Raw genomic sequence first — 21544 nt, forward strand, 5'->3', positions numbered from 1 at the left:
TTACAGACAGTCACGGGCTTATATCTTACTATCTTAGTCCGTGGTGCATCAGGCGTGCATCTGCATATTATGATAATATTATGCAACGACTGTTATCAGCGTTGTGCTTATCGTTATCACACACCGCCGGCCGGCTCGTCAGGTGTTTTTTTTATAGTCCCGCCGTGCCGTCGTCGTTGGTCGTCAGTCGTTACAAATTACAATCGTGCGTTGATTCTACCTTAACCTATCACATAATATTATCATAGTATTTACTTGTCAGCCGTAAAAAAACAATGTTCTGCTTGACTGCGATTCGTGCGTGTAGACCGTGGCCGTCAGTCGTCGCGGCCGTGACCAAACGTCAAGGCCTGAACACACGGAGCTCGCCTGCCTTGGCCGCGGCCCAAGCGCAGAGCGGCATCAAAAAGCGCACCCAACGCCGGAAGCCGGCAGTCGTGGAAGACACGGGTCAGCGACAGGGCGTAAGTCGTCGTTAATATCCGTTTTATCCTGGTGTGTAGGGGGGGGGGGGAGGGGTGTACTTGCGCTGCGGTTGCCACTTGCCGGTCGGTCGTAACCAGTCCTCGAATTGGGATGTATTACGTAGAACTTTAGGAGAACTCAATCTAACGATTTAAAAACTGCAATCCAAGTATCACTAAATTTGTCACCTACCTACCTAAATATAAATATTTGGTTTAAAAATATAATCAGCTATGTTAGTGAACGTGGATTTATGTTCTCCTTGTGTTCTCCTAAATTTGCTTATAAATTTCGTTGTCACTTTAAAAATGGAATTTCATTGACAAAATTCAAATCGGTTGTTAAAGAAAAATCAATTTGGGCATTAGCTTGTGCTGTCCACCCAATTCCAACAAAGAAAAATAGTTGGGTTACACAAAAAAAAAAGCTCCGTCCCCCTGTACACCTCCCCCATATCAAATACTGGTCCTAGCGCGAAATCAACCTGAACATCGACTGGCCGCCTCGGGCTCAAGTATAAAAAAGCAAGTTCTGCGGTCTCCGAGTTATACGGCCCACACGGCAAACACGCCTACCCACTTTATACTTGCTACGGTTTACCTATATACTCGAAGTAAATGAATTGGCATGACGTATGGAGGTTCACACCGAACCAACTTTGGCACAATCGGTGCAGCTTATAGATACGCGATTGTTTATATTATTTTGAAGGCTAAACCGCTCTTTTATAGTGTAAAATAACTAATATAAAAATAAAGAATTGTATCTTATAAGGATGGATTTAAGGCGAAGCATTTTTAACAAAATATTTAGTTAATACCTATCATTAACTATACAGAGTGACATTAATATGCTCACTTTGGTTTTTTTTTTCAATAATTCAGTTATTCGAAATCCGATTTTTGAGTTTTTAGGTATAGGCATCTGATTAAACATTAAAGATCATAGTAGGTAGGTACTTGAAATGTTTTTACTCTCCTTAACGTGAGGAGTGTCCTACGGAGATACAAACCGCTGTTTTTTTAAATGAGAACAGTGGGAGTTTTCATTTGAATTACATACATTTGTATAGTACTTAAGTAGTTAGAAAAGTCTCAAAAATTGAATGAATTCATTATTAAAGAAAAACGGAGGTGAGCATTTGGATAATTTTCCGGACCTGCATTAAAAGAATTTAAAAGTTGTGGTACCCGTAGCTGAATTATAATTATAAAAAAATGAATTAACTTTTTTTAACGGAATAATATATTTTCCTTCATATTAACATTAAACATTTCGAATTAAATATACTTATATTGTTGTTTGTTAACCACTAACTTATGACTGTATGTTTTTAACGTTGACTCGAGCGTTGACTCAACTGGTTAGTCGTCGTTACTCGGTTAGTTTTGTTGATTAACTCGCGCGCTCGCCTTTGTGACACCCATTAATTACGTGTAGATACCTACCATAAAACAATATTATATTATACAATTTATACGTACTTGACGTGTATCCATAGTTTTGGTGCGTGTCGGCGTTCTCGACTGCCGAAGAGTTTCGCCTGGAACAGCTGTCGGCGGCGCTGTCCAAGACGAACATGTACGAGCCCACGTGCCTGTACAGCGGTTCCGACGATAGCGCAGGTGAGCGAGACCACGTTTTGAAACAATCATTGGAGATGACAACATATTATTCGTTTTCGATGATATTTTATCCGAAATACACCATGACATGAGGTTTACTAGATATACGCCTAACTGTACCATGATAAATGATGTAGGTACCTGTAACCTGTGGTGGTATCTTTCACGCATAAGGTAGAACTGTTCTACTGTCAAATCTCAAGTCAATCTGTAATTATATTATGTGGGGGTATAGTGAGTTATAGCCTTAAATTAAGCCTACGTTATTAACGTGAAGTGTGAGCCGGGGATCATCCATAACGCAATAGTTTTAATAAAACATATTTTAAATCGCCCCATTGGTCAAAATTCGTTTACCGAGGGGAAGTGGGGAGGGTCAATGAGACCTTTGGTCTTGGGCCAAGACTCCTCACGCGAGGGGTCAACAGTACTCTGCACTAAAATTTAAAAAAAAAACCAATGAACTGCACATAAGTGGGGAAAATATTATAATATATAAAATCATATAAATAATTTGTGAAATATAATATAAATATATACCTATATATTGTTGTGTATTCACATATTATATAAATATTATGATTAAAATAATAGTTGTTGGTAACAAGTAAATTTATTGTTATGTTGTAAATAACTGATTTGCTTATACGATTGTCTATTTATCGGGGGAGAGCTTTAATAATATCTTGGAAGACAGTAAATCATATTATACTAATAGTACACGATATTTGAAACTCTACAATATTGTTTTGTCTAATATTTTTGTATAAAAAAAAATAACTAAGAAATTATAAAATACATATAAATTAGAGCTATCTACTATAAACATGAAAATAGTAAATACGATGACTAATATAATATGGATAATAAATATCATGATATTTAGAAGAACACGTGATGAGGGAATAGCCATCCAGTGACATAACCTTTTAGAACAGAATTTGTTTATTTAATCAACTAATTATTTAGTATAGCCACGCGGCACCAAGACTTTTGACTTTTTGAGGCAACGTGATGGGTTGTCAAGAAGAGTGCATAATGTCGGACAAGAGAAACTATATAGAGGGTTATAGGATGGCGTTTGAGTTTCCAGTGAAACCAGGGGGGTCGTGGCTGGGCTTGCCTTAAACAACAATATATATTATATAATATTATATATTAAATAATAATACTATAACAATAACAGTGTATATATACTACCTGCAGTATATTGTATACGAACCTTGACAATTTTCAGAAACTGCGCCGGCGGACGTCATTCACGCCGTGTCCAAGTTTCACGTGACCAACGAGCCCAGGCATTTGTATTTCTTCCGCGAGGGCTCGGTGGTCGGATGGAACGTGTCGGATCTCGAGGTCAGCAGCCTAATTAACTTCCTCGCCGAACACGAGATCGGGTCCTACGACGACCACATCGTCATGGGCGAGAGAGAAGTCATGTATTACGCTTACACGAACGACAAGTAATGCGCATTGATTAAAATAAATAAGTCATGGAGGTAGATTGACAGGACGGGCGAATTCGCCCTTAAGCGGTGGTGGTGTTCTCTGCAGTTCACCGGTGGTGTAATTTTTCACCGGACACGCACCCACGTGAATACGTGGTCCTCTATAATATAGAGCATATAGAGTCTAATAGACTCAGTCTATATGCTCATACTGCAGGAAATATAAGCAGTTCCATGTCACCTCCACTACCTCCATCAAAACAACCCCTTATTTTTGGCTTATTTTTCTCCGCAAAAATGTGGTTAGTTTCCATTTTCATATTTTCTAACTTTTTTGGCGGACTAAAATGATGTCTTTTCATTCAAATATTTAAAAAATTACCGGTGTTTTAGTTACCGCGCCAACAACCTTAACTGTTGTAGACTGTAGTGTAGTGTACTGTATTATAAAGAACCAGTAATGTACTATATTATGATAACAGTCGATAATCTCGTAACTGATTGTATAAGACGAAGATTAAAAAATAATTTAAAATGTACTTTTTAAAAGTTTAAAAGTTTTAACTATCGGTAATTGTTAAAAAAAATATCAAAAAATCTAATAAAAATAACAAAATCTAAAGTTCAAAAATTGAACTCATCGATACTTATTAATTCAAACTTAAAAGAATATCCATTATCCTACAAATGCACAGCCCTAAATGGGTATAAGTGTTGTAGTCGGTGAAGCTGCAGCTGGGAATGAACGCTGCAGCTGCGATTGCCGGCGTGTTTCGTACAAAACTTCTAACTCTGTCGTTTGCGTTTATTTGTAGAAAGAGTTCGATCCAAAAGGGAAATTTTCATCTGATCGGTGACGACGCGACGGCGTCTGACTTGGACCGGTACACGTTCTCCAACGCGATGGCGCACAGCGTCAAGCTGGGCACGTGGGAAGCGCTGCTTGAAGAGTACATAGATTCCGTGGAGGTCGTAACACAAGTGAGTTTTTTAATGTCAGAAAATTGAGGCGGGCATTAGAAATCGAAGTTTCTTAAACTTTAGAAAGTCGTCGACAAGTTTAGCTGGTGCCCGCTCTGCCGTATAGGGAGAGGGGGGGATCGACTGCTGTGTGTTCTCGTGTCATTGAATGGGTTGAATTATTAAGATCTGTTAAGCGTTTTTAATTCAATGATAAATCGTTGTATACGATGAAAAACTATTTTGCAGAATGTAGACGGTTGATATTACCTAGGTTACCAAACAATAATTAAGTATTATAATAATAATATTAACATTTTAACTAATATTTTTTTTAATTCCCGTTCATTTTGAAAAGTACTGGGAATTTTTTTTTTCTACCTCCTAAAAAAAAAAAACGATCCAATTTCTTACCATAAAACGCCTTCAAAATTGACGATAGGAGCATTATTTTCACTAGAAAAAATGTCATCAGACACATAAATAAATAAAAAAATACACATCATATTGTATTTGCTCTGCTCAGAATCTAAAATAATAATTCGTATACCTTGTCATATCAATTTTATTCATAATACCTCGGTACAATATTGAATATTCTCAGATTTCATCATTAAATTAATTTATTTTATATGTGATTTTATCAAAATTTTAATTAATAATAAATATTAAAACGTTTATTGCATATTTAAATATTTTATGGTTTTTAAGTGCCCAAGACGTACTTGGATAGGTATTTTGTACGTATTGTTTTTTTAGAGGTTGAAAAACAAATGCTTTGATCTTTCACACATCCGACCTGATTTATCGAAAAATCCTCACAAAAATCGCTCAACTTCATTGTGTAGGTACCTGAGGTGCCATATTCCTATAAATTAAGTTATTTCAAATAATCTTAGCATGAAGTTCTTCCTGCACTTAAAATAAAATCAAGAGTTTACTATATAATAAAATAGAAAAAATATCTAAATGCCTTATGATAACTACCTGATCATCATTTTTAGCTTTTTATTTACAATAAGAACTTAACCTATAGTATGCACCGGTTTTTTCTCTTTTAGGATCTGCAAAACGGATTGCCCATCCGGATCACCAGGAAAGAAGTCATGAAGAAAACCGGTGAACTGTTCGGATTGAGACACAGGATTAACTTAAGTTCAGATCTCCTCGATTTGCCAGACTTTTACTGGGAACGAGAACACTTAGAAACGTTTTACCGTTCTACCTGTAACTATTTCAGCATATCCACACGACTCAAGGTAAGTCTACAACGACAATGCCTATCAACTGTTGTTGTTCATTCTCTGATCAACTACTCATTCTGACACTTTTTCTAGACCATGAATACCAAAATAAACCATTGCCTAGAACTTGTCGAGCTCCTGTCACACCATTTGAGCGACAAACATCACATCAGACTGGAATGGATGATCATCGTGTTGATTATGGTTGAGGTCGGCTTCGAAATCATTCACTATGCTCAATTGTTCATCAAATAAGCTGCTTCCACACGGGTTTCTTTACAATCTTTAAAAATATTATTATTTTCCTGTAAATGTTTGAATTTTTTAGTTATATATTAAGTTAAGTATAATCTAAAATTAAGTTTATTATTATCATGTTTTGTGAAATAAATTGATGAGTCGTAGACCATTTGTTTTTGTACGGAATAAACAAACAAATCTTTTAACTGAACATAATAATTGATATCTAATCTGTAGCTGATATCAATTTGTTAAATAATATTATTATTGACAGCATTTACAACAAATTGTATTTAAATTTCTGTGTTCATTCACCCAAACACTCAACTGTTTATTTCATAAAAATACATTACATAATCTTTTAAAATTAAAATAAAACAATTACACAATAAAAATCACTTAAAACAAAAAGACATTTGCATTTGCATTTAAAAAACATACATACATAAAATACATACTCATTAATTCCCAAATAACAAAATGTCAAATGTTTACAATAAATCTTATACGTTAATAAAAGTTAGTTAAACAATAAAGTCTAAAAAATAAAACATATTGCACAGAATTTAAATAATATATGTTGTTACCAAAATCCCAAATCATTAATTATTTGACAAAAATGAAACAATAAAAGGATTCAACTAAATAAAAAATTTTAACGTCATTAATTTTTCTTGGAGAAAAATTTAAAAATCAATTAATCTTCGGTGCGAAAAAAAGAAAAATTACACAAAGTTAAACATATTAATTGCTAAACAAGTCATATAAAATTTAAATGTGAAAACAAAAGTATGATAAACTCACCAAACTGATTTCTTTCTTCTGTAATCCTGCAAAAAACAAATAATCATAATATAAAACACTGCCAATTTATTTTTTCGAACATAGACACAATTTATTAATTGTTTTTTTTGAATCATTGTTATTTAAAATTTTAAAGGTATTATTATTTTTTCTCTAAAGTATCATAAAACATACAATTAATAGACAACTTTTGATTTTTAAATAGTAATCTTTAATTTATTTGGATATAAAATTAAACCACAAGCTATTTTTTCTGAAAATACCTGTGTTCTTGTATAGAAGTCTTGGATAAATATTTTATGATCAACAGTTGTTGTAAGATATTATAGCTCTATACACTAATAAAACAACTATATACAATTAAAAAATACTAGCAAGGAAATGCCGTGTTACCTTTACTTGTTTCTATATATTTTTAAAATGGTTACTTTAAAATACCTTATTTAAAATAATATACAATTTTATTGCTACATATTATATCATATTCATTTTTTTCTATAAAATACCTCATAAATTCAAATACCAAAGAACAAAATAAAAAACATATTTTTAAATATTACATTAAAAATGTATTAAAATGTTTTAATATCATAACTTATCATTTTGTGTAAACAAATGCATTTTGAAATATTGTGTTTTGATTGGTCTATTGTTAATGATTGAGAAATAGAAACAAACAGTTTTAAAAATAAATGTATATTAAAAAGCAAAATATACAAATAAAAATTGCAATCAAGCTAATCATTTAAAATTCCAAATGTTATTGAAAACATTTTTAAAACAAATTTTGTTGACTTAAACGGATTATGAATTATTTTAATTGCATTTAACTATATTTTAAATTAAAAATATAAACAAAAACTTAATTTAGACATTTTTAAGAATGCTGCTTAAGATAAAATATAATAATTTAAAACATAATGTCATAATAATAACTTAAAAGTTACCATAGCAATAAATCATCAGAATGTATGGGTATCGTCTAAGGATTTAGTAAAGAAACCACAAAAGTATTAAAAACTAAATTTGTTTTCAATGAAATATTATTAATTACAATGAAACTATTTGCTAAAATGCAATTTATACTTTAATTGAGTCTAGTAATAAAAAAAAATTAAGTTTTAAATATTTAACTATTGTATTAAATTTAAAAAGTTAAAAATAAAATATATGCATTTGAGCATAAACTCACATTGCTGATAATGTTATAAAAACATAATTTCAAATTATTATGATACATACAAATAATTTAAAAACCATAGTTGGAAAAAAAAGAACCAATATTATTACAAATATATTTAATCTAATATGAATCAAATTTGAAACTCATGTTTGATAGTAGAGCTAAATGGGCCAAAATATATATAATTAATCAAATACTTGTAACTCACTGTTAATTTGGGATCATTCAACAAATTCATTCGAGCCATTTCTACCATTAATTTTTGTTCACGATCCATTACCTTCAACGCGGTCTTTTCAAATTGTCTATAGTCCGTGGAATCCTATAAAATAAAAAATAAAAACAATTTATTGAGCAAATTATAGGGCACTATATAGAATATGCTTACCGATGATCGTACACCATCATTGTTGTTGTCGTCACTGCCATAGTAGTCTGGATGCTGCTCATAGAACTCAGCCGACTCTGCTTCCAACCGTTTCAGTTCGTCATTGCCCTTTTCAATGATGCTGATCAGCTTTTCTCGTTCACCGATCAAGACTCGCTGCTCATTCAAGCATTTATCAATGTTCTCTTCCAACTAAGAAAATAAAAAGAAACCAATATTGCATATTATTTAATATAATACAATATTAAGAGGACATGATACCCACATGTGTTGTCTCCGTCTGACAAGTGTGTACCATGGCAGGTTTTACGCTCAGCAGATCACGTGTAGCTCTGTTAGTTTAAAAATTAGATTGAATTGACCTCTTATAAAATCTAATAGTAGGATTATTATCTAGGCAAACTCGTGGGCTTTTTATAATATTTTAACTTTAAAGCGAGTTATGAGTATTTTAAAATGTACAAACAATTTACAATTTTAAAATAATCATAACTTGCTTTAAAATTAAAATATAATGAAAAGCCCATGATGTTGCCTTGATAATAATCTTACTTTTAGATTTTATAAGAGGTCATTTCCCTTTAATTTAAAAAAATTAACGGAGCTACACATGTTCTGCTGAGCGTAAACTTTACTATGTTACGCACTTGTAAGACGAAGATAACATGAGGTATCATGTCATCTTAATATATTATTAATTATTATTATACCCAAATCACCGACCCATTTTCTCTCAAAAATTTCCGAAAATTAATAATTTAACCATTTTAACCCAAACGTAAGTAGTCTGTTCATACTTGGGATTTTATCGCAATGAACAGGTCATCCATTCCAGTCTTGCGTAACGCATGTTCTCTCCGCCAGCGTTCCTCTTGTGACCGCCACATGTTTCGAGCTTCCTCTCTAAGGACAAAAAAATAATATAAAATTACACAAACATGTTATGAACGTACATACAGCTGCCTAATTCTCACAGAATAAATATAGGATTTTTTTAACCAATATTATTTGAGATTTCCTTCCCAAAATAATTTAGCCTATGTACTGTGCCAATGCCTACTTTTAGGTTTTATATTATATCATGTAATACACTCACTCGAACATAAAGTCCATCAAGTATAGTCGCTGGCTCTCATCCTCCTCGTACTGGTCGTACATGTCTCTGAGGTTGTCTACCATGCTACCCAGACTGACAGATGCCGCGGCGTTTGAGCGACGTACAGTCAATACCAAGTCGTCTAAAAGCTTGCGGTCTTCTCGTAGAAACTCGACCACCTCCTTGGATCTCTGCTTCAATGTGGTCAAATACTGGCGGAGCGCTTTGGCCCTGAAAAATACAGCGAGATTTTAGAAGAACAATTAACAACTCTTGTATGGGGAGAGGTAAGAGGATTCTATAAAACAGACAGTTATATACCCCCAGTTGTTAAAACCATATTCCATTATATAAGTGGTTGGTTTCCTCTAGTTTGTTACATACCTGGACAAGCTTTGCACCTTTTTACGTTCCAACTGTTCATTTTTACGCACTTCGTCTTCTACCTGGTCTTGCAAAGACAAGTACGCAGACTCCAATCTCTTGAGCTCGTCACATCGGTCAGAACGATTTCTACATAAAAACACAAAAAGTATTAACAATGATGTAATGCAGATAGTATGATAATATATTAATCCAATTATAACTGTTTTGATTTTTTCACAGTTAATAAATCTATTTGTTTTGTTTACTTTGCAAATTTTTATAATTTTTATATTTTTTTTAATTTTTGTTTTATATCTTCACATAATAATTAAGCGCTTCTATAAATGGTTTTTAGAGCAAACCATTGCGCTTATAATTACCCTTTTTTTTTAACAATCATAAATATGCATTTGGGTAGATAATATACCATAAAAATGTTTCTGACCGATTTTTCTTGTCATTGTTACTAGTTGATAAAAACATTTTTATGATTCATAGATTTTCCTTGTAGAGGAAAATTATGGAGTAAGTAACATGCTATGGTTTTTTTGGTTCAAGTCAAAATCACAAACCTCGTTTAAGAAAATTGCTGCATTTGTTGCAGGGTACAAAAGGCCATACCTACCGAAATGATGCGTTATGGACGGACAAACTATCAGACTTACTTTAATTCGGCCACACTACTGATGAGCTCGTCTTTTAACTGAGCCGCCCGATCTTGTCGTGTCCGGTGTTTTTCCACTTCGGCAAATCGATCGGCTGCCGACCGTTCCTCGCTCAACTGCTGTTCCTGTTCTGATCGTTCTCGCCGTTTTTGGTCCGCGGACTTTTTCTCCTCCATCCGGTCGTCCCACGAAGACTCTGACGACCGCTCACGCTCTCGCATTTCGTACTAGCAAAGCAAACAATATGTAAATCAATTAGAATAAATATTTAACAGGCCTATCTAATTATTTAGTTTACTTGGGCTATTTGGTTAGGTTCTAAAAACTTGAAAACTCCTAATATTCGAACAAAATATTCAAAAATCAAGCTAATAAGAATCAAAATCTGTAAAGGTACTGAATTCAACGAAGAACGATAAACAAATTTAATTAGAATTATTTTTGGGTGATAAATATACCTAATATTTTTTCGTACTTTTTGTCATGTTAATATAGAAAATATATTTCTCAGAATTTATAGAATTGTTTTAAGTTTAGATTAGGGTTTGATATACAATTTTGAATAAAAAATTACGAAAATTAATTTTAGGTTTGTAATCAAAAATCAGGTTTTGTAACACACCTAAATACTTAAGTAGGTATAAATATATCGTAATATTATTTATTATACGCAAGTACGCAACCAATGTAATAATACGGATCGATGTGTTAGTTTTTTAGAACCAAGTATGAAGTAGTACATATTATCTTTTTTGTGGTAATTAATAATGACTAATGAGACGGTTTTGCAATAAGTGCCTAGGTACCTAAAATATTTTCCATGTCACGACATCGACAGATTACCATATGGCTACATACATTCAAATCGTGACGAGAACACTAAGAAGAATAAAATAAATACTGTATAATATATTATAATTAATGAATAATGACTAATGAGTATAATGTACTCACTTGTTTGGCCTGTTTAGGATCGCACGATTTGGATCGCACGTGAAGTCTCAACTCAATCTCCCTGTCTGTAACTGCGTCGTGTTTTCGTTTCAATTCCATGGCCATTTCTTCGCAAGGTGTTTTTTGCCCGGCTGAATTCGGTCTCGACAGTGGTACGGGTTTCTTTTTCATTTGTCCTTTCTTCGGACAGGACAAGGAGGTGAAGTGAAAAAAAATCGAATACCATCAATTAATAACCACATATAATGTATTATAATTTACTAAATATTCGATATAGCTAGTTAAATCACATATAGATATTAGTATTTATAAAAACCTTAAATTCCTCGTCCTCAAGCTGTCTGTCCCGTAATTTTTTGCGCCACTTTTGCAATTCTTCTTGTTCTTCCTCGAGTTTTTGCTGTTCTCGTCTTCGCATTTCCAATTGTAGCTCGGAACTGAAGCAAAAGCGTGGGCAACGAATTATGATATTATTCGAAATTTTAACGATAGTATTAATAAGTTTAATAAAACAAAAAAGCGGGTAAGTCGTAAGTGGGTGTCACTCTGCTGTACAGTATAGATTAAAAGTGAGTTACTGTAATGGATGGTGTTAAATTTGAATTCAATAATATGAAATAATTTTATACGAAAAATTATTCTGAGCGAAGACGATCTGTCAGCCTATAATATTACTATGTATATTTGATGATAATATTGTGATTAAAGTAATTTATTTTACTACTATGCATTAGTACAACAGTATGATAAATTAATTTTTTGAATTCACAAATTTCACATTTGAAAATATCATTGTGTATAAAATATAATAATATACTCTTAAATTTATATACACCCACGAATAGTATTTTTAAATTACAACAAAATACCACCTCACTAAAATTATTATTCTTGGTTTTAATATGTAATTTTGTTCAAATTTGAACTTCGTATATCTGTAAAAAATAACTGTGTTTATATTTTTTTAGATTGTTTGGTTACAGTATGAACTATTTATGAGAATCGTTGTTATACATTTTCAATTCTTAGCTATAAAAATTAAACATTTTATAAATTTTTAACTAGAAAGTATTTTAAAAATGTTCGAAATTTTGATACATTTTGTCAAAATCTGAACTTTAAATACTTATAAAAAAAAATTGTGCCTATGGATTTTTAATATTATTCAACCGTTATTAAAACTACTCTAATGAGGAACATTGTATTAAATTGTCAAGCTTTTTGACTCGATGAATACAATTTTATTGACATTTATAAAATAAAGGCTAAAAATATTGAAAATTTCAAACGTCTATAAATAACTTAAAACGAGTTGAAATATATCAAACATTTTATCATGCATGGAAAATGATAAAATCAAAATGTTATGAACATTTCAAGTACCTATGGTTATTAGTACAACGACAAAATAAGAATATCGTTGTAAGAGAATTTTTTTTATTTACGGGTGAATATCCAATGGCTTGCTTCAAAAACTCGTAAAAAATTAATTTGACCATCCGGTAAACTTTTTTATTGTTAAAAGTAGGTAATCTTGTATTAAAATTTCAAAGTCTAGATATAAATAGAAACAATTTTATGAGTTTAGGTTATTAACTCGGTTATTTTTGAATAGAAAAGATGATGTTGATAAAATTTAAGCCTTTTTACCGTCCCAAAGAGTGATGATAGACGCAAATAAAAAAAAAACAAATTTTTGTTCAATCAATACATTCATCACTCCGTTCAGAATCTAAATTGAGAACGTATTATAGGAAGTACACCTCCCTTTCTGCAGGATATTTTTGGTTGCATCATTACACTCACCTTTTTTTGTAGTATTGCGGAGAAGTCCAACTGGTGAACTTGTTCGAGTTGTTCTCCCACGTCTTGAAGTACTGCGTCACACCGGCCCATTGCTCTCTAGCTTCGCACTCGGCCGCGCGCTTCTTGTGCAACGCCTCGTATACCTTTGCGGGATTCGGACGACGGTTGTTGTTGCAGCTCTTTTGACTCATGTTGTATAATTGTCTTAGGATTATTTTCGGATCTCACTTTTACTCGAATCCGTCAAAAGTCGGCCACACTGTACACGAAAATATCAAATCCGCAGTTTAGCCAGGCCAAACGAAACGATATATCACCCAATGCCTACATTAGTTAAATAGATACATGGTTACGATAATAGTTATGATTAGGTTACTTTAAGGCATAAACTATAAAAGTTACATTTACTTACAATACACGACAATCGCATTGTGTAATTGAAGTAAGAATAATACTGCATAGCCAATACAATTTAACCTAACTACTATAATATTAAATACATAATAGGACAATAGGCACTGCCGTTGCTAGGGCCTAACACCCTAAGTCACCCTTATCAGGTGAATAGTCCCTTCAAATAATAATAAAAAAAAGTTTTCACCTACCAATATGTACTTATTGATTTTTTTTATTTTATAATATAACTAGTTTAATTTTTCTCTCAGACCAAACATCTTTGATTTCACAGCAGACATTCACACAATCGATATAATAATATTATAAAATCACACGGCCGTGCGGGTATCAACAGAATTGTAAAAATGATCAACAAGTGTTGTATAAATAATAGAAAATTTTCATCATTATCTGCATTCACTAAGTACATATATCAATTTATAGTTTATACTAATTATTTCTACTACCTAAAGTATGATAAACTAACTTTTCACTTCCTTCCTAGTTCTCACTTTGAAACACTGTGTTTGTATTCAGTACTGTAATCCGTTGCCATGGCAATTAAAATAAAATCTTCATTCCTCTACTCGAGTACATGTTAATTGTGTACCTATTGTTACACCATTTACTGGATAAATAAGGTACATTATATCACTGATCTTAATCTTAATATTAGTTAAATGAACATATAAACATTTAATATCAACATAAAAAAATTATATCAACTGAATAGGACCTATCTGAGAGTTTTACTTACTAGAATTATCAATATCTATTATAGCTGCACCCAGACACAATTTAACACCAACAAAAAAGTATAAATACATCATAATAGTATTTAACATATTGTAAATGTTGAATTATAAAGTGTTAAATAACTGACAAGTGTGATTTAACTAATACAAAATGGTTATGCCACAAGGCACAAATTATAAATTAAATAATCACTCATTAGTTAACATAGAAAACACTAATAACGTATAAGGAGGGAAATTAATTAATAAGTATTACTAGTATTAGTTACAAATTAAAATTGACAAAATAATGTAAACTCATAAGTAATAAGTAAAATTAAAACTAAATTCAGTCGTTAAAAACAACGTTATCATCATTTAAAAAAATTAAAATGACAACAAACTTCTTATCTACAATCACAACAACCTAACCTACAAAAAAAAATACTCGAAAACATAGATAACAAATAATTTAAAAGTAGTCTATGGATATACCTTATTATACAGACTGCCTAACTGAGAATTGAGATAAATAATGGCGACTCGCGCTCCAGTATGGCACTATAATCATGAACTAAGAGGGATTTTCTTAGTTCATGGTATAATATAATAATATTATTATGATCTATCTCAGTGTTTAAAATATAATATTAAATATAGCCTACATTATGGCTTATACTGCAGTGTTATAGCATAGAACAATATAGGCACCTACTACCTACATTAATACCTACGAATACCTACATTACAATTTAAAATATGATTTTAAATTTAAATTTTAAACTCAGATAGTGATAGTCATTCGGATTGCGTAATATGTAACGTCACGACACGATTTGGATTATGATCAGCGGCCAGCACAATGTTGATTATTATTTTGTAATTTTGTGTTGTACCTATACCCTGCCGATGTTTTCATCGGTGGACGGTGAGTACCTAACAGTTAATTCAATAAATAGTAAATTTACGTAGGTAACGTATATAGGACTTGAATACTTACATACCTACGTACCAGCTATAATTTGATATTATATCGAGTAAGGTCGCGCCTAAATCGTTATTGTTTATTTATAGGTTTGAAACTGTACAGAATTTGTACTTCATTTAGCTTTATTTTATACTTTATTAGCTAATAATTTTACAATTGTACATAGGTAGGTACTACTGAACTAGGTAGCCTGTTGTTGTTGTTGTTTGATTACTATTTCATTTTAAAACATAATTGTATTCTATAAATTCAATTTGTTCTCTAAATAGCTTTCACCTCGCTGCATTCACTTTTTTTTAGACTTCTTACTAAAATATTATTCAGCTTTAACTGTTGTCGTTGTAAAAAAAGTGGTATAATCACACTCTCAGAGTTAGTAAAAAAAACAGATAAAACTGTAGGGATTCGGTTTGATAATGTTTTAAAGGCGTTCTATATAGGCAATTCCAACAAAAAATGTCAAAATTATTGTATTAACTTTGAGACGTTTTAAAATTTTTCGGAAAAGTCTGTTTTTAAAGGAACATATAGTATAGTATACCTGTTGGAATAATTCCGATATCCAACCATTTTCGAGAGCATAATAATATTAGGATTTAGAATATTGCAATAGGTACCCACTGGAAAAATCAGAGCGCCCTTCCAAAATTTCAACAATAACATGGGCTTCCTTATACAGAGTGATTCACCAAGCATGCTCACCTTAATTTTTTATTTTAACAATCTAAATTCTGGTTTTGGACTTTTAAATATACTTACTATTGAAGACCATATTTTAAAATTCTTGAGACTTTTCGTACTTCTTAAGGTGTGTAGTAGTATCACTAGTGTGGCAACTAGCGATACAAACTTCTATTTTTCAAATGAGAATCCCCCTTTTCTTCTGGAAATTGTTTAGCATATAATTGTTTTTTCAACTTTTTTATGGACCTAATACGAAATTCGAACGAGTAGCTTAGTTATTAAAATGTTTGTACTAAGAATAACAGTCCTTAAAATTATTCCTTACAAATTAAAATCAATGAAACAATTTTAAATCATTGATAGATTAATAAAAAAATACCAAAGCAGTATAGCACATTTATCTTCCAAACCCATATTATAATGGACCGATTATATCCTTAGTACCTATACACAAAATAAAATAACTCAAAATCTACTCGTTTGAATTTTTATTTCGATGCATCAACATTTTGAGAAAAGTTATCCGCTAAATAATTTACTATATAAAAATGAGGGCGTACCCCATTACCGAACAAATGTGCAAAATACGTATAAGACAAAACCGCACACATGATTTAAAATACTGAATATCCCAATACCGAACACAAATTTAGTCTTATATTTTTCACGTGGCAATAAAATCCATAACTCAAAGTTTGGATACTCGAAGAAATTCTTTAAAACCGTTAGACACTTTTTTATGCTTAAGAAATAATATTTAAGTGGTACATATAACTGAAATTTTTTTCGATAGTAGGCATTAGTGCGAGCCATCTGGTTTTCATGTGGCCCAGTAATTTCTGGTACTCAGTTCCACCTCCTCACAATTTATTATTTTTAATTTTCGTTAATTTTATTCTTGGTCTACCTTCTGAAAATGGGACACAAAAGATTCCCTAGGGGGCAACGGGGCAGAGGTATGAACAACGAGCCATATTAATATACCCTATTATATTATACATCTACTAGATACGTACATGCTATTTTTAATTATTTTGTACCACACACACATTTTTGGTTTTTTAATTTGGATTGAGTTTTTTAATTTTATGGAATTTGAATTCAATTCTATGTAATATTTTTATATTTTAATTTGTATTGGTTCTTATAATCAAATGGTGCCTATCATCTTATTTTTGTGTGTGGTATTAGGTTATGGCGTTATGCTTATGCATTTTGTACGGTATTAGGTTATGTTTGAGCGGCAATAGAAAGCGCTAAAAAATGGGGTTATCGTTTGAAAAACAGTAATTTGTATTTCTACAGGAAACTCAGTCAGGACAAGTTTTTCAAGAATTTTAAAATATAGTCTTTAAGTATATTTAAAAATTCTTAAAATTAGACTTTTGATAACTGCATTATTGGAGAAGGAAAAGGGAAAAGGGAGGTGAACATGCTTGGTGAATTACTCTGTATAATAAACTATATTATAAGCAAAAGCATTCCACTCGATTGACAAAATAACAATACCTATAACATTATACAATATTAAATTTATCATTTTCACTAAATCACTTACCCAACAATGGTTTTGTAGAGGCCAATCGACTCGTGCACGCAGTCCCGACGATTCGTTTGTATGAATATTATTTGATGTACTTAGAGTTTTCCTAAATAGGTAAATAAAGAGGCGTTGGCGTTATGAGCTGTCTGATCGTCGAGCACGATCTGCAACGCTCCTCTGTCTGGTAGTCCGCAGAAAAGGCCGGCAGGCTGTGGAAGTTGACTGGTTCTTTCTGACCATTTTTAGCGAACCGACTCCGGTAAAACGGGTACACGCGGGGACTCGCGAGAAAGCCAAGTAAGTCAACGAACTATACTGTCGTTTTTTCCCCTCCGAGCCTGTGGCATAATATAATATATTATATTATACGGTTGTTTGTTTGGCATTCGTGTGATTTTACCTATTATTTACAAAAGCCAAAAACATATATATTTATTATATATATACATTATACATTGAAAGTATTATAATAATTTTATTATGTTATAGACTATATATTATAGTGGTGTAGACTAAGTATTCTACATGACCTCACTTGCAACGCCTTCCTCCAACAATTATTTAATAATGTAATTTATTATATTTCATTATTATAATGATATTATATAATATTATTAGTGTTTCAACGACATTTCGTTAGCATTTTAGATTCTGATGATTGTGATGATTTTATAATGATGTGTGTTTTTTTTTTATTTATTTTTTTGTGTCTGTTATTACCTTTAGGACAGTAAAAATGCTTGGATTTTCTTCAACAGTAACTTTTCTGAAAAGAAAGTGAATCTAGTTGGTACTTTGGGGGGTCAAAAGTAAAAATTTCATAGTAGTTTTTAAAAGTGCCGTGAAAAACAAAAGAAAAATTAAGGACAACGGGAATTTTTACTCAAAATTTGTTTTCGAGAACATGGTTTTTGGTGTAGCTCTAAAACAAATGAACGTATATACATGAAATTTTCACTGGTTGTTTATAATTGCATTTTCTATACACGATAAAATTTTAAAAATATTTTGATTTGTTTTTAACTGTTTAGAAACATCTTCAGTTTCCAATTTTATTAGTATTTTTTTCTATGGATGTCAATAAAACTTTATTTGTTGTGTTAAAAAGCTTGAAAATTTAATACAAGGTTTCTACTATATTGTTACTATGATATTTGAAAAATATTAAAAATCCTTAGTCACAGTTTTTATTATAAGCATTTAAAGTTCAAATCTTGATAAAATACGGAAAAATCACGAAAATTAGCAAATTATTTTGAGTTGAGAACTCATAAAAAATTTTCTTTTTAAATCTAAGATTTGAAAATGTAATACAAGATTATCCATAAGTTTGTCTACCTTTATCAAAAAAAAAAATGTCTACAAGAAAGTCAAATTAAATTTTTATGAGCGTTTGAAATTCATATTTTTACAACATTTGATATTCTCAAATATTCTCAACTCGATTTCTCATGTAACGATTTTCTTATTTTGTTGTAATTAAAAAACGTATAACTGTAGATACTTGAAAATTTCACTGAATGTTTATATTTTCATTTTCTATACACGGTAAAATTTTGAAAATAATTTGATTCTTTTTGAGCTGTTTACGGACATTGTCAGTTTTCAATATTTTTAATTTTTTTTTCTATAAATATCAATAAAATTTTATTTGTTAGGTAAAAAAGCGTGAAAATTTAATGCAAGGTTCGTGATATATTGTTACAATAGTAGTTGAAAAATATTAAAAATACATAAGCACAATTTTTTTTATAAGCATTTAAAGTTTAAATTTTGACAAAATTTATCAAATTTAAAATTTAATAATTATTTTGTAGTTAAACATTTATAAAATGTTCAACTTTTATAGCTAAGGATTGAAAATTAAAACAATGCTCCACGTAAATAGGTTATATAGAAATTACTTTATTCACAATAATATCATCAATTATACTTGGTAATATCATAGGCTGACTGACGGTTTTCGCTCAGAATCGCTTTTCTTATACAATGATATTATATCATTGAATTCAAATTTAACACCATCCATTACAGTGACCCACTTGTAACCTACTGTACAGCAGAGCGACATCCACTTACCCACCTTTTTTTAGTATTCAAATTAAATTTAAGTCTTATTTTTGTAGCTTGGAAGTCCAAGAATAATATATTTACAATCAACTATTTATTGGTACAGTAACTAGTAAGTATATGTAGCTGCATGCCTTCGTGAAACTTATGTTTCTTTATTGCGTATCTTGTATCTAAGATCTAGGTACCTATAAGTTTTAACTATAATTATCATAAACCGCAGCTGGTGCATTTTTTTATTAAAGCATTATTTAAAATTAAATTAAAACTCGGACTTTGATTCAATAAAAAAAGTTCTCCTTTCAGATAAAAAAAAATAATGATCAAAATAAGATATATCCAATATATCAACGAGACGTGAACATTTTTCCTTTGAAGTCATTTTTGTTGATATAATACACCGTATCAACCCTTTCCGATAAATAGGTATCGGGCAGTAGATTATCGGCATTTATGATTAGGGTACCTAGCAACTAAATCATAAAATATAATTTTTAAATTCTATGGAAGTTTGGAAAATGGTAAAATTTAAACCTTTAATTTTAAATATTGTCTATGACCAGTAAACCTAAATAAGGTGGGCAAGTGTGATTCGCTCTGCTGTACAGTAGGTTACAAGTGGGTCACTGTAATGGATGGTGTTAAATTTGAATTCAATATTATAAAATCATTGTATAAGAAAAACGATTCTGAGCGAAGCGGTCAGTCAGCGTATGATATTATTAAGTATATTAAATATACTTAATAATATATCAAATTTTGATGATAATATTATTGTGAATAAAGTAATTATTATATAATATAACCTATTTACGTGGAAGCTTGTTTTAAATTTTCAATCCTTAGCTATAAAAGTTGAATACTTACTATGGGATGATATATATATATATATATATATATAATATATAATACTTATATAGCTATATATATTAATTATTAAGTACTAGCCATCATATTCGTCCACCCACCGCGAGTTTTAATCCCGCAAAAAGCCAACGCGGAATCGTAAAAATAAACGTACCGTGAACGGCGGCGAGCCCTCCGCCCAACCCATCACGCTGACTTTAAATCAAATTATCGGCTGTGACGTTCGCCAGACCATTATGTTTATGTATGCTATAATGTATTATATGCGCAAAGGGCTCGGTCGTGGTCGGGTATTGTCATGTTCTGCACACTTCTGCAGTTCTGCCGCAGCTGCGGCGATCGCTTTCGTCTTCTTTGCAACGTTGCCCTCAGCGACTGTCACAACGACAATAATTATAATATCGATTTGAAAATATTATTTACAATTTTAAATATTACTCTTAAACATTTAAGGTGATTTTCATATTGTAAGCCATAGAGTAAATACATGGACTAATTAAAAAAAATTTAAATAATACCTTTAACGAGTAAGGTCATATCTACATAATGTTTTACATAATGTTTTTATATATGACTTTATCTGTAATATTTTATTTTAAAATTATAAATTAAATATAATTATTTTAAATTACAGCGTTTTTATAATTCTGTCTGGTGATGTCATAAAATAATAATACAATAATAATATTTTTTGATCTTTAAATCGTATAACACAACCCTAGTGAAGACCTGTAAAATATATTATAATATGTATCAGGGCCATCGACATACTACCACCACCAAATCTAATAATCTACAAAATAATGGAAAATCAATTTTTAGATTCTGAGTGGAGCAAGGGATCTAGTGGTTTTACAATGGTGTTTGTTATTTTTTTTTCCTGTATACAAAATGTTTTCAAGAAGGAGTGCTTCGATTTCAACATAATATAGATTTTCTCAATAGTTGTTAATGCCACGGGAAAAACCACCGACAAATTACAAAAATCTCTAAAAATGGGATTTTAATTTCTAACGCT

General features: G+C 31.1%; 2 protein-coding genes across 6 annotated transcripts; one reads left to right on the forward strand and one right to left on the reverse strand.

The window, feature by feature from the left end:
- The first annotated feature begins 118 nt into the window (after window positions 1-118).
- On the forward strand, window positions 119-6146 carry LOC132942064 (required for meiotic nuclear division protein 1 homolog). The gene is made up of 6 exons (XM_061010365.1): window positions 119-464; window positions 1967-2090; window positions 3328-3553; window positions 4354-4519; window positions 5560-5757; window positions 5836-6146. Exons 1-6 carry the CDS (start codon window positions 276-278, stop codon window positions 5995-5997), a joined length of 1065 nt encoding a protein of 354 aa, XP_060866348.1. The 5' UTR covers window positions 119-275; the 3' UTR covers window positions 5998-6146.
- A 107-nt stretch (window positions 6147-6253) lies between these two features.
- Window positions 6254-17767, reverse strand: LOC132942062 (trichoplein keratin filament-binding protein-like). 5 transcript variants are annotated; one of them, XM_061010359.1, is made up of 11 exons: window positions 17605-17767; window positions 13245-13503; window positions 11755-11875; window positions 11439-11618; window positions 10485-10711; window positions 9838-9966; window positions 9454-9684; window positions 9155-9260; window positions 8358-8549; window positions 8178-8291; window positions 6254-6812 (listed from the first exon to the last, which is right to left on the reverse strand). In XM_061010359.1, exons 2-11 carry the CDS (start codon window positions 13433-13435, stop codon window positions 6783-6785), a joined length of 1521 nt encoding a protein of 506 aa, XP_060866342.1. In that variant the 5' UTR covers window positions 13436-13503; window positions 17605-17767; the 3' UTR covers window positions 6254-6782. The 5 variants fall into 5 exon arrangements, with proteins under 5 accessions (XP_060866342.1, XP_060866341.1, XP_060866344.1 ...); XM_061010358.1 differs by having other exon boundaries at window positions 13245-13568; XM_061010361.1 differs by lacking the exon at window positions 17605-17767 and adding an exon at window positions 14398-14746.
- Window positions 17768-21544: the final 3777 nt, after the last annotated feature.

Source organism: Metopolophium dirhodum, chromosome 3, assembly GCF_019925205.1.
Source record: "Metopolophium dirhodum isolate CAU chromosome 3, ASM1992520v1, whole genome shotgun sequence".
Lineage (NCBI taxonomy): Eukaryota > Metazoa > Arthropoda > Insecta > Hemiptera > Aphididae > Metopolophium > Metopolophium dirhodum.

Bases quoted from the DNA above. Each gene is read 5' to 3' on its own strand.
- LOC132942064 (XM_061010365.1), top strand. From the start codon at position 276: ATGTTCTGCTTGACTGCGATTCGTGCGTGTAGACCGTGGCCGTCAGTC. The intron at 465-1,966 runs GTAAGTCGTCGT...GTGTATCCATAG, and splicing joins ACACGGGTCAGCGACAGGGC to TTTTGGTGCGTGTCGGCGTT. The intron at 5,758-5,835 runs GTAAGTCTACAA...CACTTTTTCTAG, and splicing joins GCATATCCACACGACTCAAG to ACCATGAATACCAAAATAAA.
- LOC132942062 (XM_061010359.1), bottom strand. From the start codon at position 13,435: ATGAGTCAAAAGAGCTGCAACAACAACCGTCGTCCGAATCCCGCAAAG. The intron at 11,619-11,754 runs GTTTTTATAAAT...TCCTGTCCGAAG, and splicing joins TTGAGGACGAGGAATTTAAG to AAAGGACAAATGAAAAAGAA. The intron at 9,261-9,453 runs GTGAGTGTATTA...TTTTGTCCTTAG, and splicing joins TTGATGGACTTTATGTTCGA to AGAGGAAGCTCGAAACATGT.